We start from the raw sequence: 22,156 nt of genomic DNA, 5'->3' as shown, positions 1-22,156 counted from the left end.
TACTTCAGCTGGAGCTGGTTTTTGTTTTGTTTTTAACTCGATAGGTTGCCCTTAAATTTCATTCCGCAGAGGTCTAGAACCAATAGGGATCCTAACTTTATTAGGGCACTATAGTTTCCTATGAACTTTTAATATCGTATACAGACATCCTAAGTACTTTAGCTATTGTCAAGAGTGTGGTGCCAGTTTATAACAGGATAGATGCAAAAATTGAGAGTAAATGTTAAGAAACATTGATAGATAATTTGACATTACTGCAACATCTAAGTGCATTGTTGTATATTTTACAGTTTTGTTGGAATTTTTTTAAAACCCACAACTGGTTCTTCACCACCAGTGGCTGGAGAAACACAGCTGAGTTCCAGATTTATTCCTTCCTTCCTCTATTGCATGGTAGCATCCTAGTTTTCCCATAGTAGTTGGGATCAGTCACACCAGCCACTACAGTAAAGCCCTTTACCTGTTGTTTCAGTGGTTTGAATAGCCCAAAATGGTCAGGTGACAATCTCAACTTTAGTGGAATTATTGTGTCCTATACTAGAAACATTCTTCTAATAGCAACCCAAACCTCTAAACCAGCAGACTGAAAGTTTTAGGATGGAAGCAAAAATTCTTTGAGTAGGGTATTCAACATAATAGTGAGAGGAGGTGCTCTAATTTCCACCCTTCAATTTCCAGACCCATGTACTGTAGAAGAAGTAGCAGAATTTATTGGTCACAAGTTTAGAGCATATGTCACAGCCTGTAAAATAGAACCTCACCCTTTTGGGGCATTGTTTTAAGTTATAAACAGCAAGCTATTTCACTATACATTTAAGCTAACTATTAAAGAGTGATGGGGTAGGTAGACCAGTCAGTTCTATAGGTATGAACCCATTACAGAGAAAAAAATTACCAAGTTATAATTTCTAACACTTAGAAATCTTTATACTTATTGAAAGACCTCATGTAGATAACTTATTTAGACAAATTTTTTTTGTATTTTTACATACATAAAGGAAAACAAAATTCTAATAAGTTGGCTGTAATTCCTGAAAATCTTCATATTCAGAGTTTGATCCTCTTACTCCTAATCTTATTTTTGACTAGGTATTAATATTTGTTTTCTTCCACAGTATCATTGTTATCAAAAGTATTGTGATGCAGATAATCTTTAAAGAGTGCTCCACTGTTGTTCCTGAGATGTTCTTCCAAGTTATTAATACGTAATGCTGCAAGATTTGGTGCTGGTGCTTTCTAGATATTATCAGCATGAGGTTTTCAAACTGAAGTTTGTAGAAGCGCAAGTAGCAACAATTCTCTTACAGTTACTTCTGGCTTTCACTTTTTGTAAGACCACCAATTTTAAGAGACATCTCAATGTCAGACATGGGTCTTAGAATTAATAAAATATGGTAATTTTTATTTAGCATAGACTCTTGTATGCCAGATACTAGGCTGGGAACCTTGTGTCTATTATCTCTAAGTATCAATCTTTTAAGGTTAGATTACTTGTTTTATAGGCACAAAAATACTGAGTAATTTATTCAGATTCTATATCTATTAAGAGGTAGAATAGAATTCACAATAAATAAATACAAATAAATCTAAATAAATCCAAATTTTAATTTGTGTTCCTTTTGTGCTGTGAGGAGATCAGTTTTAGAGATCAGAGCAGAATGAATTTGTATGTTCATCAGTCTTTGGCATTGCTGGCCAGGTGGACTCAGTAGCAATCACTCTAGATTGGAGATTGAAAATCAAGAATTACCAAAGACCCTGTATGTGTATGGGATGGGGGTGGAGGCGGGGGAGGGGATATTGTTAGGGAATGATTGAAGTGGCTACACTTGGATGTGGGCTGATGGAGCTACGTAAGGCACAAGGGTATGATCGAAGAGAGTATTAATGAAGATTTCATATTGAAGGCAAAGTAAATTCAGTAAGAAAAAAAATTGTAGAGTTAAGGATACTGGAGGTGAACAATTTTTAATGAGGTTCCAGGTGTGACTCAAGTAGGATAAAGATGAAAAACACTGATGAGATAAGTTGATGAGAAGTGTTCTTAGTAATTATACTGATAACAGATGTGAACCAGGGCTCTGAAGCAGATTGAGGTATATGGTCATTCTAAATAAGGAATTATAATGCCAGGATATTAATTGGGTCTTTGCTTAGAGTGAATTGTAAATTTCAATTTTTAGTTCGGGAATTCTGAACTGAGAATCTGAAGATTTACGTCTGAATCTTGGATCATCTACTTACCAACAGTGTAACCTTTGTAAAATCTTTTCACTAAAGTAAACTTTTTTCTTCTATTAAAAATAGGTATATTTAGTCTCTCTCCCTCTCCCACAATCATAGTTAAGGGTTATATACTACACACACTATAAGCTAAAGGTAAACCACAAAACTAAGCTTTAGTTTTGTGATCTTAAAAATCTGTCTGATAATTCCCTGGGCCTTTATCACTTTATAAAAGGAATAATGGTCTCTACCTTGCAGAAGGTTTTCCTGTGTTTGAGCCTTTGCAAAGTTTCTTAGTTTCCTCTTTTTTTTTTTTTTTTTTTTTGCCCCCCTCCTTCTGTTTACCTAGAACTTGGGGAAAGAGTAATATATACTATATAGATCTAGTAATATATACTAGATCAGTGGTCCCCAACCTTTTTGGCACCAGGAACTGGTGCTTCTATGAGAATCTAACGCTTGATGATCTGAGGTGGAGCTGAGGCGGTGATGCTAGCACTGGCTAGCAGCTGCAAATACAGATGAAGCTTTGCTCACTGGCCTACCCATCTCCTGCTGTACAGCCTGTTTCCTAACAGGCCACGGGTGGGCACTGGTCTGCGGCTTGGGGATTGGGGACCCCTGCTATAGATGTCTATCCCAGTGGTCGTATAGAAAAATCCATTTGGCTTACTTGCTCTAGGACAACTATGTGTCTTCTCTTTCCTGATATTGGAAAGTGGCTTATGAATCACAGTTTTGTCAGTTAAACCCTTTTCATTACCTTAAAGGGACCTTAACATTTAAAAGAATATTGTTATGGAAAGATATAAGGATTTTCAGAGGTCTCAAGTTCATTTTTATTCATCTGTATTTCCTTTTAACTCAGTTTACATACATACAGTTCACCCGTTTAAAGTGTACAATCAGTGGTTTTACTGTATTCACAGATATGTGCAACCATCACCACAGTCAATTTTAGAGCAATTTCATCGCCTCAGAAAGAAACACTGCACCATTTAGCACTCACTCCCACATGCCCCTCCAGCCCTAAGCAATCACTAATTTACTTTCTGTCTCTGAATATTTCCCGGATCCAGACATTTCATATATTTGGAGTCATGTAATGTGGTCTTTCATTACTGATTTCTTTAACTTAGCATAATCTTTTCAAGATTGATCTGTTTTGTGGTATCAGTACTTCATTGTTTTTTATAGCCAAATAATATTCCATTGTATGAATTATCAAATTTTGTTTATCCATTCATCAATTGATAGCCGTTTGGGTTGATTTTACTTTTTGGCTATTAGGAATAATACTTCCATAATCATTTGTGTATAAGTTTATCTGTGGAAGTACATTTTTACTTCTTTTGCCTATAGGAGTGGAATTGTTGAGTCATAGTTAACTCTGTGTCATCATTTAATGGACTGACAAACTTTTCCAAAGTGTACGCACCATTTTATATTCTCACCAGTAGTGTGTGAGGGTTCTAATTCTTTCACATCCTTGACAATACTTGACAATTATCAGACTTTCTGATTCTAGCCAACCTGGTAGATGTGAATTAGGATGTGACGTCATCTTGATGACTGATGACGTCAAATATTTTTTCATGAGCTTATTAGCCATTTGTATATCGTCTTTGGAGAAATATCTATTCAGATCTCTTGCCCATTTTTTAAATTGGGTTGTCCTTTTGTTACTGAATTATAAAAGTTTTTTATATACTGGATACATGTTTCTTATCAGTATATGATTTGCAGAAACTTTCTTCTGTGGGTTGCCTTTTCACTTTCTTGGTAATTTCCTTTAAAGTACAAATGTTCTTCATTTTGATGAAGTCCAATTTATTTTTTTCTTGTCACATATTTTGGTGTCATATCTGAGAAATCATTGCCTAAACTAAGGTTACAAAGATTTATGCCTGTTTTCTTCAAAGAGTTTTAAGTTTTAGCTCTTAATATTTAGATCCTTGATCTGTTTTGAACAAATTGTTTAAAAAAAAAATTGAAATTGATAAAAAATTAACAATTTTTTTGTATGGCATGAGGTAAAGGTCCAAGTTCGTTCTTTTGTTTATGGATGTCCAGTTGTCCCAGCACCATTTATTGTAAAGTCCGTTCTTTCCCTGGCACCATTTATTGAAAAGGCTATTCTTTCCCCATTATATGGCTTTGACACCCTTGTCGGAAATTAGCTGTCAGTGTATGGGTTTATTTCTGTACTCTTAATTCTATTCCATTGATTTGAATGTCTATCCTTGTGCCAGTACCACACAGTTTCCCTACCACTCAGTTTTATTGAGATATTACTGACATACAGCATTGTATAAGTTTGAGTTGTACCACACGATGACTTGACTTTTGTATATTGTGAAATGATTACCTGAATAAATTTAATGTCCATCATTTCGTATAGATTTTTTTAATGTTTTTTTTGTGTGTGTGCGTGTGTGATGAGAACTTTATACACCATATTTATTACTGTTGCTTTGTAGTAAATTTTGAAATCAGGAAATGTGAATCCTACTTTTTTCTTTTTCAGGATTGTTTTAGCTGTTTCATTTGAATTTTAGAATCAGCATGTCAGTTTCTACAGGGAAGTCAACTTGATTTCTGATGAGGATTGCATTGAATGTGTATATCAGATTGGGGACTGTTGCCATCTTAGTACTGTCTTCCTGTCTGTGAAGATGGGATATTTCTCTGTTAATTTAGATCTTTGATTTCTTTCAATGGTGTTTTGTAGTTTTCAAAATATAAATTTTACACTTATTTTGTTAAATTTGTTTCTTATTTATTCTTATGTTATTGTAAATGGAATTGTTTTAATTTCATTTTCATATTGTTCTTTCTAAGTATTTAGAGATTTGATTGAATTTTGTATATTGATCTTGTATCCTGTAACTTTGCTGAATTTATTAATTATAATTGTTTTAATGGATTCCTTAGGAGGAGTTTTTATGTGCAAGAACATGTAATCTGTGAATAGAGATAAATCTCTTTATGTCTTTATATACCCTTTATGTCTTTATATGCCCAACTGCCCTGGCTAGAATCTTCAGTAATACATTAAATAGAAGTGTTGAAAGCAAGTATCCTGGTCTTGTTCCTAATCTTAGTGGAAACGTATTCAATTTTCTACCATTAAGTATGATGTTGGCTGTGGATTTTTCATAAATGCCTTTTATCACGTTGAGGAATTTCTCTTCTATTCCTAGTTTCTTGAATATTTTTATCAAAGGGTGTTGGATTTCTGCAGCTATTAAGGTCATGTGATTTTTGTTTTTTATTCAGTTGATGTGTATTACATTAATCGATTTTTAATATTAAACCAACTTTGCATTCCTGGCATAAATCCCCCTTAGTCACAGTGTATAAATCTTTTTCTGTCACTGGATTTGGTTTGCTAGTATTTTGTTGAAGATTTTTGTATCCATATACATAAGAGATGTTGGTCTGTAGTTTTCTTGTGATAGCTTAGTCTAGTTTTGGAATCAGATTAATACCTCATAAAATAAATTGGAAGTATTTCACTATCTTTAATTTTTTTGGAAGAGTTTGGGAAAAATTGGTTTTCTTGAAATGTTTAATAGAATTCAGCAGTAGAGTCGAATTAAATCTGGGCCTGGACTTTTCTTTGTGTGTATTTTTTCTTTATAATCCTTTTTATTTCAGTAAGGTCAGTAGTAATAGCCCCTTTTTCATTTCTGAATCTAGCAATTTTAGTCCTCTGTTTTTTCTTGGTCAAGATAACTAAAGACTTGTTAATTTTGTTAATAATTTCAAGAAACCAGTTTTTGGTTTTCCCTTTCTCTAGCAGGCTTCAGATTTTTCTGGACAGAAATATTTTCTGGCAACTGATTTACTGATTTTCTGGCAATTGTCTACTCTTTCACAACATCCCCTTTTCATTTTGCCTCTAGGGAATATCCCTGTACTTATTATTGCTTATTCTCTGACTCTCACTACTTGTACCATAATTAATTCCATCTGTTTCCCCACCACACACATATATATACTTGTCTGCCTGAACCCCATTTTTCCGTCTTCCAAATTTTAATTTATTTAACCTTAAGAAAAACTAGATGCTTTTCATTGCATTTTTGAGCAAAAAAAAAAAAAGAAAACCCTAAAATAATGATTGATCATTTTAAGAATAGGGCAAATGATCTACTTTTATCAAGGAAAAGGAAAGCTAGCAAACTTGAATTAAATGTTAAAGGCATCTATTAAGCTGCCGTGTGCTCCCATCTAAATTCTCTACCATGGTCTTTACCTAACTACATGTGAGAAAAGTAGGCTTTTTTATTTGGCCTAGGAACATGACAACTTAATAGTTATAGCACTGTAACACAGTATATGCTCTTTATATTTTATTTTTTACTACTCATTTTGGATTACTACTCATCCTATGATACTACACTATATTAATATATAGGTTAAGAGTGGTAAGAAGTAAGGTAAGAGTAATTATCACACTGCCCGGATTTGAATTTTTATGCCTGTGAGCAAACACTTAGCCTCAGTTTTCTCACCTGTTAAATGAGGATGTTAATAATCCTCCCACAAGGAATCATTGTATTAAATTTTGAGTTATTAGTACATTAAATTACTTGAAATATGCCTGGCCCATAGCAAGAGCTCAATAAATGATAGCTATTAGTACTATTACAAATACTTCACATATAAAAACGCTTTCTGAATTGAGAATTTTCTCTATTATATAAGTAAGGGTCAAACTGTACAATAATTAATTGGTTTGTGCCTTGTTGCTTTCACTTGCTTTGTCCTACTTCATTAGTACCCAAATTAGAGAGCATTTAAGCTTATGTTAAAACCAAAAGTCAAAACCTCTCAAGCTTCAATACAAGTGGTAGACTGACTGTAAGGCTTTAAGGCTCCTCATAATATTTTAGCACCATATGAATTTCTCTTGAAGCTAAAAATAGCTTCTATGATGACTCTCTGTTATAGTCAGTATCTAGGTTATTTTTAGAACCCTGATAGTACTGGTTATCTTGAAGGAAGAATAAATGAGTAAAACACTTCCTCTAATTTAGAAATTTTCAGGAATCATTAACGGTGTAGTTTTGTAGCATATGCTTATTAATTGGTTTGGGGCTGATAGAATAAGCCTTTAGAATGGAATTGGGTTTGGAGTTCAGGAAGAAGATAGTGAATGTGTGTAGCATCTAACTTTTCTATACCACATAATTTAGATATGAAATAATAACCTTGTCATTAAAGAATACTAACCTTGATCAAATATGTTAATCGCAAAACATATTTTCAAGTAGTCTCTAGTGGTTTATTAGAAAAAAAGGTTATCGTTTTTCCCCAAAGAATAACTTAATTTGTTGAAATTCAATGAAATAGCTGTACTAATACTTGTTGTTTGTTGTTTGTGTTTTTTTCTGTCCACATGCAGAGTTTCTTTGTTTCTTTTTGAAAATTATAAATTACTCAATTTATTTAAACCAGAAAAACAAACACAGTTTACCCATTTCTCCCACCCCCTCACACTCTGCGTCTGGCAACCACCAGTGTATTCTCTGTATCTATGAGCTGCATTGTTTTGTTTGTTTGTGGGGGTTTTTTTGTTGGTTTTTTTTTTTTTTTTTAAAGATTACACATGTAAGATCATATAGTATTTGTCTTTCTCTGGCTTATTTCACTTAGCATAATGACCTTGAGCTCCATCCATGTAATTGCAAGTGGCAAGATTTTATTATTTTTTGTGACTGAATAAGAATTCATTATGTGTGTATGTGTGTGTGTGTGTGTGTGTGTCTGTACACACATATATACTACATTTTTTTTATTTATCTATCAGTGGATACTTAGGTTGTTTCCATATCTTGACTGTTGCAAATAATGCTGCAGTGAACATGGGAGTATATATATCTTTTTGAGTTAGTGTTTTTGTTTTCAGATAAATACCCAGAAGTAGAATTGCTGGATCATATGGTAGTTCTATTTTAATTTTTTGTTTTATCTTAATATTAGCACTTAGTCTTAAAATGTATATTTATTGCATAGCTATTGACAAATTAGAATTTCAGAGAGATTTCTTTCTCAGACTTGGTCAACCACTGCAGTCTAGAGCATGTCAAAAAATTAATATGTTTCATTCCTTCAGAAAATACCATGCACTTATATCTCACTTTATAAAGGCAGGTAAAATTTTAGTGTGTTTGAGGTGAAAAATTGTAGCTAGGGGTAGAAGCAGTTCTAGGACATATTCACATATGTCTTAGAGCTTTCTCTATGAGCTCTTTTTTTTTTGCAAAGCTGTAAAAATGGCTCAGGATGTTTTAACATATAAACCCAGTTTGATTAGAGAGTTGAAAATTATAACATTTTATATTTGCATATAATATATACACATATACATTGATACATGTATGTGTGTATACATATATACCATAAAAGTAAGATGAAATTATACATTGATTATAATGTTTTAAATGTCATAAGGTACTAGGCAGTGGGAAACCATTGTTTGAATTAGGGTAACATTAAAATAGATGTTTTAAGAGTAACTTAGAAGCACTGTTTGATTTTGAGAATTGAAGAGACTAAAATCAGGTATGATGTAAGAAAAGCCTAAACTAGATGTGATAGCAATGAAATGCAAGTTTTATTAACTATATTCAGTATGAAACTCACTCATTTGAAATTAGCAGTCTGAATTCTTAAGAATACTGAAGTTTTCTTAAAAGGAATTTGCAATCTAGGTGCAAAGAAAAGACATAATAACATGATGAATTTGTTAGTATGTCGCTTGATCTTTGAGCTTTTAGTCCAAAAGTTGCTCTAATGTGTTCAATTCCAAAATAGGAAGTGTATTAGGTAGACTTTAAAATTTTGTAGTTCTAATGGCTTCTGTGTGAACTGTGCCCCTGCCTTGCCTACTTTACTCAGGTTTCACCTCAAATGTACATTAGATAAAAGAATTTATGTTACAAATAATTATATGAAACTAGAAAGAAGTATATTTTGGCAAATAGCACTCATTCTAATCTGGCAGTCCATGTATATACTAATGAACCACCATTTTAATGTAAAAATTATAAGGCTTATTTAACTCCAAAATGTACATATTTCACCCTAAAGGGTGGATTTTTGTTGTTGTTGTTGAAAGATAAGTATACATGTAGAGATTGTGCGAACTAGTCATTTAATTTATAATTCAACAAATCAGGCCTTCAGATTACTGTAGTCTTGACTGACTACAGTCTTATGAGAGATTGCAAGCTAAAACCACCATAGCTAAGCCACTCTCCAATTCCTCATCCACAGAAACTGTGTGGTAAATAAATGTTTATTGTTGTTTTAAGGCACTTTATTTTGTTACATAGCCATATATGACAAATACACATCTTCCATCTTTTCCACTGACAAGAAAACACTTTTTGATGACTCCCATTTCCTGTATAATAAAATTGAAAACTCCTTAGTTATGGCATTTAGGAGTACAGTTTGCCCGTTTCACTTCATCTCTCACCACCACCCATCACCCACACCCCCCACCCCCACAGAATTTGCTCTGACTGCTTCAGAATAGTTGGTAAAATATCTCTAATGACTTGAAAATCTTGCTGAGTTAGCTTTGATGGATCCATCAACCTGTGAGTGAGACATTCCTTTATTGGCTATATATTGACTGAAGAGGTATTTTCATGAAATGCAAATCTGACCATATGCTGTTGCGCAAAACAATTCAATGACTCATTCTTGCCTTTAAGATACAAACCAAATATCTGTGACTTGCATGCTCCTTTGACTTTTGTCAGCTCGCATGAAGATTTAAAGTGATCCTTAGTTTACTCATCCTTAAATATGAGTTTTGATATTTTGTTGGTTGAGGTTGGATGAATTATATCTGTGACGAAGAGATCTGTATAATTTCAGGTGGCCTGGCTACTCCTACCAAACTGAATGTTATAATTATCTTTGGTCTCTTCACAACTTCTATTTTGATGCTCTGCTTCTTAAAGAATTCCTAAACTTCAGGTGTTTCTCTTCTGTATCATTCTTAATTCCAACTAGATGACATTCTACAAAAATGTTGAGATAACTAAGATATAAGATTTAATAGGTATTAACTCTTACGGAGATGTTTGTACTTTAAAAGTAGAATCTCAATGACTATGACTACATAACTAAACCAAGGTATAAAGCTGCAACAGCAGAATGGCAGAGAGGGGCTTGATATTTTGAGCAGAGTAGCTAGTACTATACATATTTACATATAGTTATCTTATTTGGGGCTTTTTACCATTGATGTTAGCTAGCATTGGATATTTCTTTGTGGGAAGGTTTTTTATTTCAGATTTAGTTTCTTTTCATGTGTCAGGTCCCCTCCCCACAGTGTATTATTATTAGGATATGTAATAATATGTTCTCTTTTTCTTTGCTGATATTTGTAATTTGTGACTTCTCTCTCTCCTTTATTTATTCTTAGTAGAGACATGTCAGTGTTATTAGTCTTTTCAACAATTTACATTTGGCATTGTTGGGTTTTTGTGGTATGTTTACTTTTCAATTAATTGATATCTCTTCTTGATTTTTTCTCCCTTTAATTTTAACTTTTTATTTATTTTTTTAACTTTTTGAGATAGAAATATAGCCCACTGATTTTTCATTCCTTCTTTTGTAGTATGTACATTTAAGGATGTAAATTTCCCTTAAGTACCGCTTTAACTGTGCATTATTCCCAAAAATATCAGTAGTTTATACTTTCATGATCATTTAGTTCAGAGTATTTTCTAAATTCTATTAGTATTCCTTCTTCAACCAGCTGAACTTCACTAAATTTTTAAGGAAAAGTAAAATCAGTGTTACTACAAACTTTCCATAAAATAGAAAAAAGGGGGGATCACTTCCTGATTTGTTTCAAGCCACTATAACCTCAGTACTAAAAGTGACAAGGTTGTCTTTAAAGAAGTTATAAATCAATTATTTCCATTAATATTAATGCAAAAATTGAAACAGTATAATAGCAAAACATATCTAGCAATATACAAAAGTGTTATGACTTAGTTGGCTTTATTTTTGGAATACAAACTTGGACTAGAATTAGATTTTATGAATGGAAACTTAGGTTAAAATTAGGAAATCAGTCAGTGAGATTTGCTCTTATCAGAATTAGGAAAATCTGATCACTTCAATAGCTATAGAAAAACATTTGATAAAACTCAATACTTATTCATGATAAAAAGTCTTGGCAAAAATAGAAGTACAAATTCATTATTTCACAATGGTAAATGATTTATTTAAAGATTTTGAAAGCATGAGGAAATGATCATGATGGGATAAACGAATAGAGAATTATAGTATGGTTATTCGCATATTTATAGAGAAAACAGACCAACATAAAATACATAAAAATTTAAATAGTGGTTATTTTCTGAAGTTGAGAAATTAGAATTTTAAAGAATATAACTTTTTGCATTTTAGAATAATTCTAAAATGTACATTTGCTTAATTTTGTAACCATAAATAACAGATTATTTTATAATTAAAGATTTTAATAGGAAATACAATACATAAAAATATTTAAACTTTCTATTGTGAATTGCAAAACTATTAAAGTGTGAAATGATATAGCAATTTAAGGGACCTAAATCAAGGCAGCTTTGATAATAAAATATAAAAGAAACATAGTTGATGTTGTAAAATATCAGATGAATTCGTTGTGTATATGAGGCCAAGAACTTTTTTAAATGAATAGTGTTAAGTTTTTCATAAATATAATGCAAGTGCAGATAATGTGTCTATAATCCAAAAGCTGACACTTGTTCACGCTCATGATCTTTACCCAGATTCTTAATTGTAGATTTATAAAAACCAGTTGTGAATCCTGATAGTAATTGATTACTAGTTTGTGTTGTAATGATGATGTTTTAAAAAATATATCCTCTCTTGATTTCTGATTATCAGGAGTTGACTATATTTTTCTTTTATACATTTTTACAGATGATAGTAAAAACTTTTATGGATATGGATCAGGACTCAGAAGATGAAAAACAACAGTATCTCCCACTAGCCTTGCATCTTGCATCTGAATTTTTCCTCAGGAATCCCAATAAAGATGTGCGTCTCCTTGTAGCATGTTGTTTGGCTGACATCTTTCGAATCTATGCTCCAGAAGCTCCATATACTTCCCACGATAAACTTAAGGTAGATACAGTCTTCACAAAATTGGTTTACTTTTATAGTTTATCTTATAATGTTATGTACCTATCCTAGGAACATAGCTTTCATATTACTCATCTTATCATTAGAAGATTATATCGTAAGTTGCAAAACTATTTATTGTTAATTTTCATTGAATATCCACAAAAATGACTTTTTTTATGAGGCATGAAATGGTACAGGTATGTTCATATCTAACCTTCAGGATAACCTATCACAAAACCCAGAGAGCTGAATTGAAGAAATAGTGTATTAATGACACCTTTTAAAACAATAGTATAACAATTTACATGACTGCTTTCTTTTAAGTAATCCTAAAATGAGTTTATCCCTTGTTAGTATTATTTTGAGTTTAAGCTTCTAAAGAAAGTTTATTAAGAAATGAATCACTATCATCATGAAAAGTAAAACTTTTGGGCCAGTCTATTATTGCTTTTGTTCCACAGAACTTTGACGTCATACATTAAATTCAAAACTAGGTACTGAAAATTAACTGTTTACATGTAAGAAATAGTAATATAAAGACTTACCTCCAGGTGTTCAAAATGAAAATGATTGTTTACCATGATACATGATGAAGGTAGTAAAATGGAAGTTATGTAGTAAAGAGTAACAAGATAGAGAACCTATAGTTCTGTCAGAATGAGAAAGCCTAAAGATTTGTGGCAGTAATGACCTTAATTTTTGCTTCTAAAGGATTTGATTTTATATGATTTGCCCTTTCCCAGTTATTTCAAATAATAGATTAGGCCAGGCATTTGGCTAAACTAAAGAATTTTCTTTTATTGTACTTTGTAATGAGTGTGTGTGTGTGTGTGCGTGTGTGTGCGCGTGTGTGTATACACACACAGGCTATTAGTATATTGTGAAAGAATGATAAGTATTTGTGTCTAAATATATTTTATCATTTTTTTAACAGGACATATTTTTGTTTATTACCAGACAATTAAAAGGTTTGGAGGATACAAAGAGTCCGCAGTTTAATAGATACTTTTATTTATTAGAGGTAAAAACATTTTATTTAAAAAAATGTCATCCTATTTCACACAGTAAAAAATTCTTAATAGTAGCTTTAAAATGTAAACTGCATTTTGTTTTATGTAAAGCTCATTTAATAAAACATGTTTTACATATACATACATATATATATTTTATGCCCCTTATATCCTGAAAGATAAGTATTCCACTGAAAAAACTGTTATATTATTGGAAACTTTATTTTCTTCCTTCTATTTTTATTATCTTCTAATCAAAAAAAAGGATTAAGTTGAATATATTTTCACTACCTCTTATATTTTGTATGTATGTATACATGCCTACCATCCTCTAACAATTTAGTATTTTTTAGTTAGAGAAGGTTAATACCAACAGATAAGTCTTTTTACAGGTTAGAGTACATAACAACAATTGTAATTTTGTGTGTTGGACTTTTATAAGCTTTAAATAGATTTCTAATTCTAAAATTTAGTTTTATTAATAATTTGCATTTGTGTAACTATTTTGTGTGTATAAATAATAATTTTTATTTATTTATTTAAGAATTTAGCTTGGGTTAAATCATATAACATCTGCTTTGAATTGGAAGATTGCAATGAAATTTTTATTCAGCTTTTTAGGACTCTCTTCTCAGTGATCAAGTAAGTTATTTTTGAAGCATTTCTCTTTTCTTGCATTTCTCTTTTGTGCATTTTGAAGTAATGTGTACTGTGCATATACACTAAGATATTTTGGAGTTATAAAGAAATGTTTTCCTTAGAAGACTTACCATGAAGAGGAAAAGAAATAATTATGTTTATGAAAGCTGCCTTTGCCCTTATACTTCCATTTTAAATTATGATATCAATTGTATTGATTGACTCTTATAAAGCAAATGGTATGAGAACTTATATAAAGAAGTGATATAAAGCAAATGGTATGAGAACTTATATAAAGAACTTATATAAATACTGAGGTGGAAATTATAAGTATTATAAGTACCATTAGCGAATGCTGGGAGGCATAATAGCTCAGTTATTAAGCACACAGACTTTGATATGTTCTCATTTAAGAGCTAGGAAAAAATCTTGAAGCATTAATCTTTCTTTATAGAAATAGGAAAACTAATGCACAAAGAAGAAGATGTGGTCGCTTGCCCAAGGACAAATTGCTGAACAGGAGAGCCCAAACTCTGATTTCAGTCCAGTGTTTTGTTTTGTGTTTGTGTGTAGTAAACCAAACATTGGTATGAGATGTGTTCTACAGAATTACATTATATACAAACATAATATAGCTCACATAAATTATAAATTTTCTAGTAGCCACATTAAGAAAGATAAAAAAGAAACAAATGAAATTTATTTAAATAATATACCTTATTTATCCCAGTCTCCAAAGGACTATTATGTCAACATGTAGCTCTATCTATCCTTCAAACATTCAATAGCCAAATGGCTATTGGCTAATGGCTTCCATATTGGACAGTACATTTCTAGAGTTTTCTGTAGATTTTATATGAATACTATATCATGTTTTCCTTTTCCTTAGATGGAATGGCAGAAAGAGAATTTATTCTGGAATAAACAGGAAAGGGCTGGACTTCATCTAGTCTAGAAATAGCTTATAAAAAGACTGCATGAGAAAAAACTTCTTGTGGCAACTAACTGGAAGCCTTTAAATAAATGATAAACTATATATAAACTTTACCTTATATATTAGCTTTTGCTGCATAACAAAACAATACAAAACTTCGTAGTTTAAAACAATCACCATTTTATTCATGATTCTGCTTGACAGTCCTTTTATCTAGGCTGGACTTGTACCTAAATATTTGCAGTGTTTGGGCTGAACACCTGGCAGTTGGCTGAGGTAATAGGACAACTCAGTCACATGTCTGTCTCCAATCATCCAGTAGGCTAGCTCAGGCCTCTTTGTACACTAACTGGGTTTCAAAAGTATCAAGAAAGGGCAAGCCCTACCACATGAGCACTTTTTAAACCTCTGCTTATTTCATGTTTACTTAGATCTCATTGGCCAAGCAAGGCACACAGGCAAGCCCAGATTCAAAGGTTGGTTAGATAAACTCCATATCTTGAGTGGAGAAGCAGCATTTTTAAGGCATGTGCATACTGAGAAGAACAATTTGTGGCCATCATTTGCATTCTACCACAGTTTTGAAACTTTTCTAAAAATTAAAATCAACAAAATTAAAAAAAAACTCCTGAAATTGTCATCATTCTGCCCCTTTTGTGACCTTACCTATCTACTTAAGTCCACTTCCCACTCTGCAATTCTAATTATTTCCTATCGCAATTTCTTACACATACACGCACCTTTCTTTGATCCTGTTAATATTTTTGTTTCCTGAATCTAAAGCTCTAAGTTTATTATCGACTTAATTTCTAATTAAAGTAGTTCACATTGAGGTATGAGTGAATAAAAGACTTGCCTTTGAAAGAGAGCTTATTGATTTGTATTTAATGACACATTTACCATATATATGGTATTCTTCATTCCTTTGCATAGGTAAAGATTTCTATCTGGCGTTATTTTTCTTAAGTCCAAAGGACTTTCTTTAATATTCCCTATAGTTCATGTCTGCTGCTGATAGAATTTTTTCAGTTTTTTGTATGTCTGAAAAAGTCTATACCACCTTCATTTTTTGAAAGTTATTTTCATGGCAAGAGTTCTAGGTTAATAGGTTTTTTTCTTTTCTTTTTTCTCTTTAAGTACTTTTAAAGATGTTGCTCTGTCTTTTTCTGATTCACATCGTTTCTAAAGAATTTTTACATTTTTAATCTTCGTTCCTCTATACATTAACTTTTTTTTTTCTCTACCCACTTTTAAGATTTTTCTCCTTATTACTAGTTTTAAGCAATCTGAATATGATATACCATGGTGTTTTCTTCTTGTTTCCTGTGCTTGGGACTCATTGAGCTTCTTGGATATGTAGGTTTACCCATCTGATTACTAGATGCCCTGTGAATTAAGAGATTTTCCACTGTAGTAGGAACATGCACTGTCCTAAGGGCTGTGTGGGTTTCAAGGATTTTTCCCTCTTTTCCTTTCACATAGTCCCTTCCCCAGACTCAAGAAATTTCCTCTTATGTTTGTGTTGATCACTAAGCACTTGAAAACTTAGGGGGTACCCTTCGTAAGCTCATTCTTTGAGTAGCTTTCTCTCCCTTCTTATAATTTGCCCTACAAACTCTAGTTTCCCCCGACTCAAGAAAACCATTAGGCTCTGCCAGGATCTTCCCTTCCCACCCTGGTCTGGAAATTTACCAAGCAGTAATCTGGGGGAAATTGTAGGGTTCATCTCATTTGTTTTCCTCTCATGATGTCCAGTGTCTGAAAACTGTTGTTTCATATCTTTTGTCCAGTTTTTAGTCGCTTCGGATAGGAAGGTAAATTCTCTCTTGTTGCATCTGAGCCAGGAACTGTGGAAATCATTTTTGTCTGTTTTCATCTCTCCACTTCATTCCTTTCCTATGCCCAAGTGTACATGGATCTGAGAGCGGATACTCTCTTCAGTTTTTTTTTGTTTTTGTTTTTGTATCAAGCTGAATACCTCTGTTCTTCACCCCCTACACACACACACACCACCCCACCCCTGCTCTCCAGCACAATCTTGGCCTTTAGTAGTTACAGAAAACTAACAACATGACAGTTTTTTCACTAACTTTAAAAATTTTCATCTTTTGCATTTTACCACTAAGTGCCCAACAGGTCTATTATACATTACTTCAAGTTAATATTTGAAATAGGTGAGAGATACATAAATGATATTCAAATTTAGTTTATCTTGATTTAAACTTTCCTATATCTATAGTAGTATAACTAAATTATAAAATTGCTCTTGATTTGTCTTTGCATATATATTTTAAGTGTGAAAATGGACAGATCAAGTCTTTTGTTAAGATGCAGTCATAAGGACAGAAGGCTAGATGTTCTACTATAACAGTTATAACAGTTTTGTAGCCAGTCTTTTTAGGTAAGTTTGTATGAGTAGTAGACATATTTAGTAGGCCTACAGTTGACTGTTCATGACTAAGGAAGCAGGACCAAAACTGATTCTTTATACCTTGTTGATTTTTTATTTGTTTGAAGTTCTTTGAGAGATATGAGGGTGACATTTTCAGAGCCTTCTAGTCATAAGTTCTGGTAAGCATTTTATATTAGACTTTTGATTTTCAATATTGGTGAACTAAAACCTCTAGTGGCAAATATGTATAGAAAAAATTACTTATTGGTTTAGGCTTTTTGTGTCTTTATAGTTTTACCTTATTTCAGGGGAATGTATTAAGATCTAAAAGGATAAAAAGCATAAAATGTCTACCTTCATTATCTTGTCATTTTTTTTGTTTTCTTAAAAATACTATGTTTTATAATTAGGCCATGTAAGCAAAGATGGTCTTTCTTTGAAGTTGACATTTTTGTTTGGTTGAATTTAACTTACCATTTGTATCCTAATTGTTAGAAACTTAATTTATTTTAAAGGTCTTTGTTTTTATAAAATACCTTACAACATCTTAACAGCTATTACAATAGTCAACAGAAGAAGGTTAATAGAGCAGCCAAAATTTCTTTGCCGTTATTGGTATGGTTCCCTCAAATGAAAATTCTTATTTATCTGAGATAGTTGTTTTAAACTGGAAAGTTTAATTTTCCTTATGTAAGCTTAAATTTTTTTTTCTTGTTTCTTTTTTTAGCAATAGCCACAATAAGAAGGTACAGATGCACATGTTAGACTTGATGAGTTCTATCATCATGGAAGGTGATGGAGTTACTCAAGAATTATTGGACTCTATTCTTATTAACCTCATTCCTGCACATAAGGTCTGTATATATGAAACTATTAAAGGTTAATATTTAAAGGGAGTACTACACATATGAAAAATAATTGTTTTTCACCATTTTTGATCCCACATAATTATTCCTACTGTTCATTCCCCAGTCCCAAATAAAATGGAGGAACACACATCTGTCTTGTAGCTATTGTTTTTAGAAGATACATTGATTAACATGTTAATATTGTGGAAGATTTTCATTCAGTTAAATGCTACCTATTTTCTGGCAAACTAAAAATGTTTCAAATTTGCCAGTCATATCTCATCTAGGAATTGCAAGGGGTTAGAGTATTGTCTTGGTTAGTTTTTAGTTTCTTTGGTTAGTTGGTTTTTTTGGAAAAGAAAATAATCTTCTTCTTTGTAACATAGATATAAGAGTATAGGAATTTGGATTTCTTCACAGAACTCTTACCTTACATTTTTCTTAGGCATTTCCAGAAAAAAATTTGAGCAGAAGCAGGAACTATGTTTAATGTTAACCATAGTTATTTGTTAATTAACATTAGTTTTTAACACATTATAGTTAATGTGTTAAAATGATTCAGAGCTATGTATTCCCCCTTGGGTTTTTTGTTTGTTTGTTTCTCTCTACTAGGTTCTCCTAAGGATCTGAGGGATTTAGCTCCCTACAAACTCTACCACTGGGCTGTACTCAGGCCTACCCCACTATTGATATTTATCCTCCTGGTCTTTTCTCTAATGGTTCAGTGACCTATTATCAGATGTTAGATATAGTTAATTATAAATTCTTTCACTCTTGACTCTGTCTAAACATTGTTTACATTTTATTAATTCAAGTGAATTTGTAATTGGTCAAAATTTCGAGTGTGTGACAAAGGGGTAGTAAATGTCATGCAAAATAAGAGAAAAACTGAGAGGAAAAGGTAGTTTATTTGGTGTTTATTTTTTAGTTATAGAGTGTTTTTATGAATAGGAAATACACCCTTTTGCGAAATAGAAAGACTGTCTTAATTTTGAACTAATCTTATTTTTGCTTCAGCAGCATATCTACTAAAATTTTGAGCTGATGTTCTTTTGCCCGTGGAATAAAAGCTTGGAGCAAGGGTTAGAAAACTACAGCTTATGAACCAAATCTGGCCTATTGCCTGTTTATGCCAGTAAAGTTTTATTTGAACAGAATTATGTCATTCATTTTTATTTTGTTTATGATTGCTTTTCACACTACAGCAGAGTTGTATAGTCGCAGCAGTGACCATATGGCTCACAAAGCCTAAAATGTTTACCATCTGTCTCTTCGCATCAAAAGTTTGCTGACTACTTGACCTAGAGTTCAGGGTTTCCTAATCTCTTTTTGGGAGAGGTGCAAAATGATGGTGAATGAATTTTAGTTTGGTTCAAAACTTCAAAGTATAGCAATGTTAATAGGTACTCTTCAAAACAAGAATTCCAAAGAAAAGGTGGTACATATACATGGTGGACTATTACTCAGCCATAAAAAAAAAAGAAGAATGAAATCTTGCCATCTGCAACAACATGGATGGACCTAGAGGGTATTGTGCTGAGTGGAGTAAGTCAGACAGAGAAAGAAAAATGCCATGTGATTTTTACTTACATGTGGATTCTAAAAATAAAACAAAACAAAAACTCAAATACAGAGACCATTTCAAGGGTTGCCAGATAGAAGGGGGATTGATTGAGGGTGGCAGGTGAAAAGGGGAAGGGATTAAGAAGTACAAATTGGTAGTAAGTACAAAATTGTCATGGGGATGTAAAGTATAGCATAAGGAATATATATAGTCAATAATATTGTAATAACTATGGATATCAGATGGGTACTAGGTTTATGGGGGTGATCACTTTGAAAGTTATATGAATGTCTAGTCACCATGTTGTATACCTGAAACTAATATAATATTGTATCCCAACTGTAATTAAAAAGTCTTATTTAAAACAAAAATTTCATTTTCAATGTTTTAAAAAATTAAAATCTTTCTTTTTTACAGTTTTTCTCAGACCCTTGATATGTGATAATGCATAGGGAATCTTGAAGCGTGAACATAGTATTCAGCATTTAAAAAATATAATTGACAATTTTACTTGGAAAACTTTCCACTTTTATTTTTCCTCAGAGCACACAATGATTAGACAATGAAATACTGAGATCATGAGTTAGAGAGGGGTGTGTATGTGTGTGTGTGCGTTTAGGATATGTGAGTGTAATTACCAGTTCAAATTGGTTAACAAACAAAATCAAATAGCCTTAGATTGATTTTGTGTTTAGTAAAACTAAACTTGATATAGAATGGGGCTTTTGGCTCACTAATGGCTTTTAGTTTTTGATTCATAGTTGTGAATTCTGCATATAAGACCACTAGAGGGTGTTGAGTAAAACCTTGAATGGGATTCCATAGTATTTTTTTCTTCATATTTTGTAGATTTGAAGACTGTAGTGTTCTAATGGTGTATCTCACTAAATCGTGTAAATTCACTAAATCGTTTGTAACTTTGCATATTTTTATTGTATTTCAGAACTTAAATAAACAGTCCTTTGACCTCGCAAAAGTCCTGTTGAAAAGGACAGTCCAGACCATTGAGGCATGCATTGCCAATGTATGTATTTTTGCCTATACTTATTCCATAATTGTGTAATTCTTAATCCGCGTACTAATTTATTAGAACCTTTCACATATAGGTTTATTTAGCCTATAAATAGTTGCATCTATTTAGAACAAATATATAAAAGAACTGATGTGTTCAAATGTGACCAAATGCAGCATACCTTTATAAGTTTTATTGACATTATTTTTAAATGGCACAAGATGGATGATGTTATTTTATGAAAACTTGTCTGCAACTCATCTACTGCCTTTGTATTTATGTTTATCTTTTATCTTCTGGATATGCTGATCTTTTTCACTTTCTCCCCTCATCTTCATCTTTGGCTATCTGTATATTTTCCTCTTCGTGTCTCTAAGTCATTCTTTTGAACCTCTTTTTTTCCTTCCTCTTAAATAGTTGCTATATAGTAATATAAATACTTGTTTTTACTTTATTGAAGTTTGGATTTTTTGCCCACTAAAAAAACAGTAATTTGGAACAAAAAAAAAATCGTTATAATTCTACTCCTTAATTTAGCAATTTTCTCACATTCAAAACTTTTTTCATATACTCTATATAAATTGTCTTAATTTATATATACCCATATTTTGACATTATCTTCTTATTTATAATAAGAATGACTATAAATGAACATTTGAATTGATACACACCCATAATTCACCAAACCATTTCCTTACTACCTTATATTTAGATTTTTATCAGTGTTTTCCTTCAGTAATTACCTTTGTGAGTGTAGTATTTACCGTTGAATTATTTTCCACATATAAAAACCCAAATGAAAGTATATTAAATGGCATGAACTACTAGTATTTATATTACTAAGTTAATACTTCAACATGGTTTCAAAAAAGGTTTCCTAAATAACACAAGAGTATACAGTGAAAAATGTGTCTCTTCAACTCTGAATAACGATTCTAAAGTCTCATAAATAACCATCATCAATAAATTTTCATATATCTTCCAGAATTATTGTTCTAGTCTATGCTTATTCATGTGTGTCTATTTTTCAATTTTAAGACTATTGTCCTTATTCTTTTCAAGATCAGCATAGTAAATACGAATATTTTTCTAACTCTTAATTTACGTTGCTTTTTAAAAGAAATACATCGTTTAACGATACTACCAGAAAAATATATGCTTTTATTAGTTGCATGCAGCTACTTCTTTAGCATTTTAAATTTAATATTTTTTTCTAAGTGTATACCTCTACGTGTGTTGGCAGGGAGTGGAGATCTCATTTAATTTATGCTCTTGATATTCTCTGTTTCTTCCTAGCAGTCTTTTAAATTATCAGCTAACTTTTGTATCATCACCTTTTCCTTCTCTTTGTCCTCTGAGTC

At 31.9% G+C, this 22,156-nt stretch overlaps 1 protein-coding gene across 2 annotated transcripts in view; it reads left to right on the top strand.

Annotated features, from left to right (window-relative positions):
* Positions 1-22,156, top strand: part of PDS5A (PDS5 cohesin associated factor A) — a 108,780-nt gene that overhangs the window by 23,473 nt on the left and 63,151 nt on the right. For both annotated transcript variants that reach the window (XM_039844993.1, XM_039844994.1), the window contains exons 3-7: positions 12,193-12,396; positions 13,331-13,417; positions 13,951-14,048; positions 18,099-18,225; positions 20,727-20,807. In XM_039844993.1, coding sequence (XP_039700927.1) covers positions 12,193-12,396; positions 13,331-13,417; positions 13,951-14,048; positions 18,099-18,225; positions 20,727-20,807 — 597 coding nt within the window. The remainder of the gene's footprint in view (positions 1-12,192; positions 12,397-13,330; positions 13,418-13,950; positions 14,049-18,098; positions 18,226-20,726; positions 20,808-22,156) is intronic.

This window comes from Pteropus medius, unplaced genomic scaffold (assembly GCF_902729225.1).
Source record: "Pteropus medius unplaced genomic scaffold, Ma_sr-lr_union100, whole genome shotgun sequence".
NCBI lineage: Eukaryota > Metazoa > Chordata > Mammalia > Chiroptera > Pteropodidae > Pteropus > Pteropus medius.
Note: the sequence above shows the minus strand (reverse complement) of the source record. Positions and strands in the feature narration are given on the sequence as shown.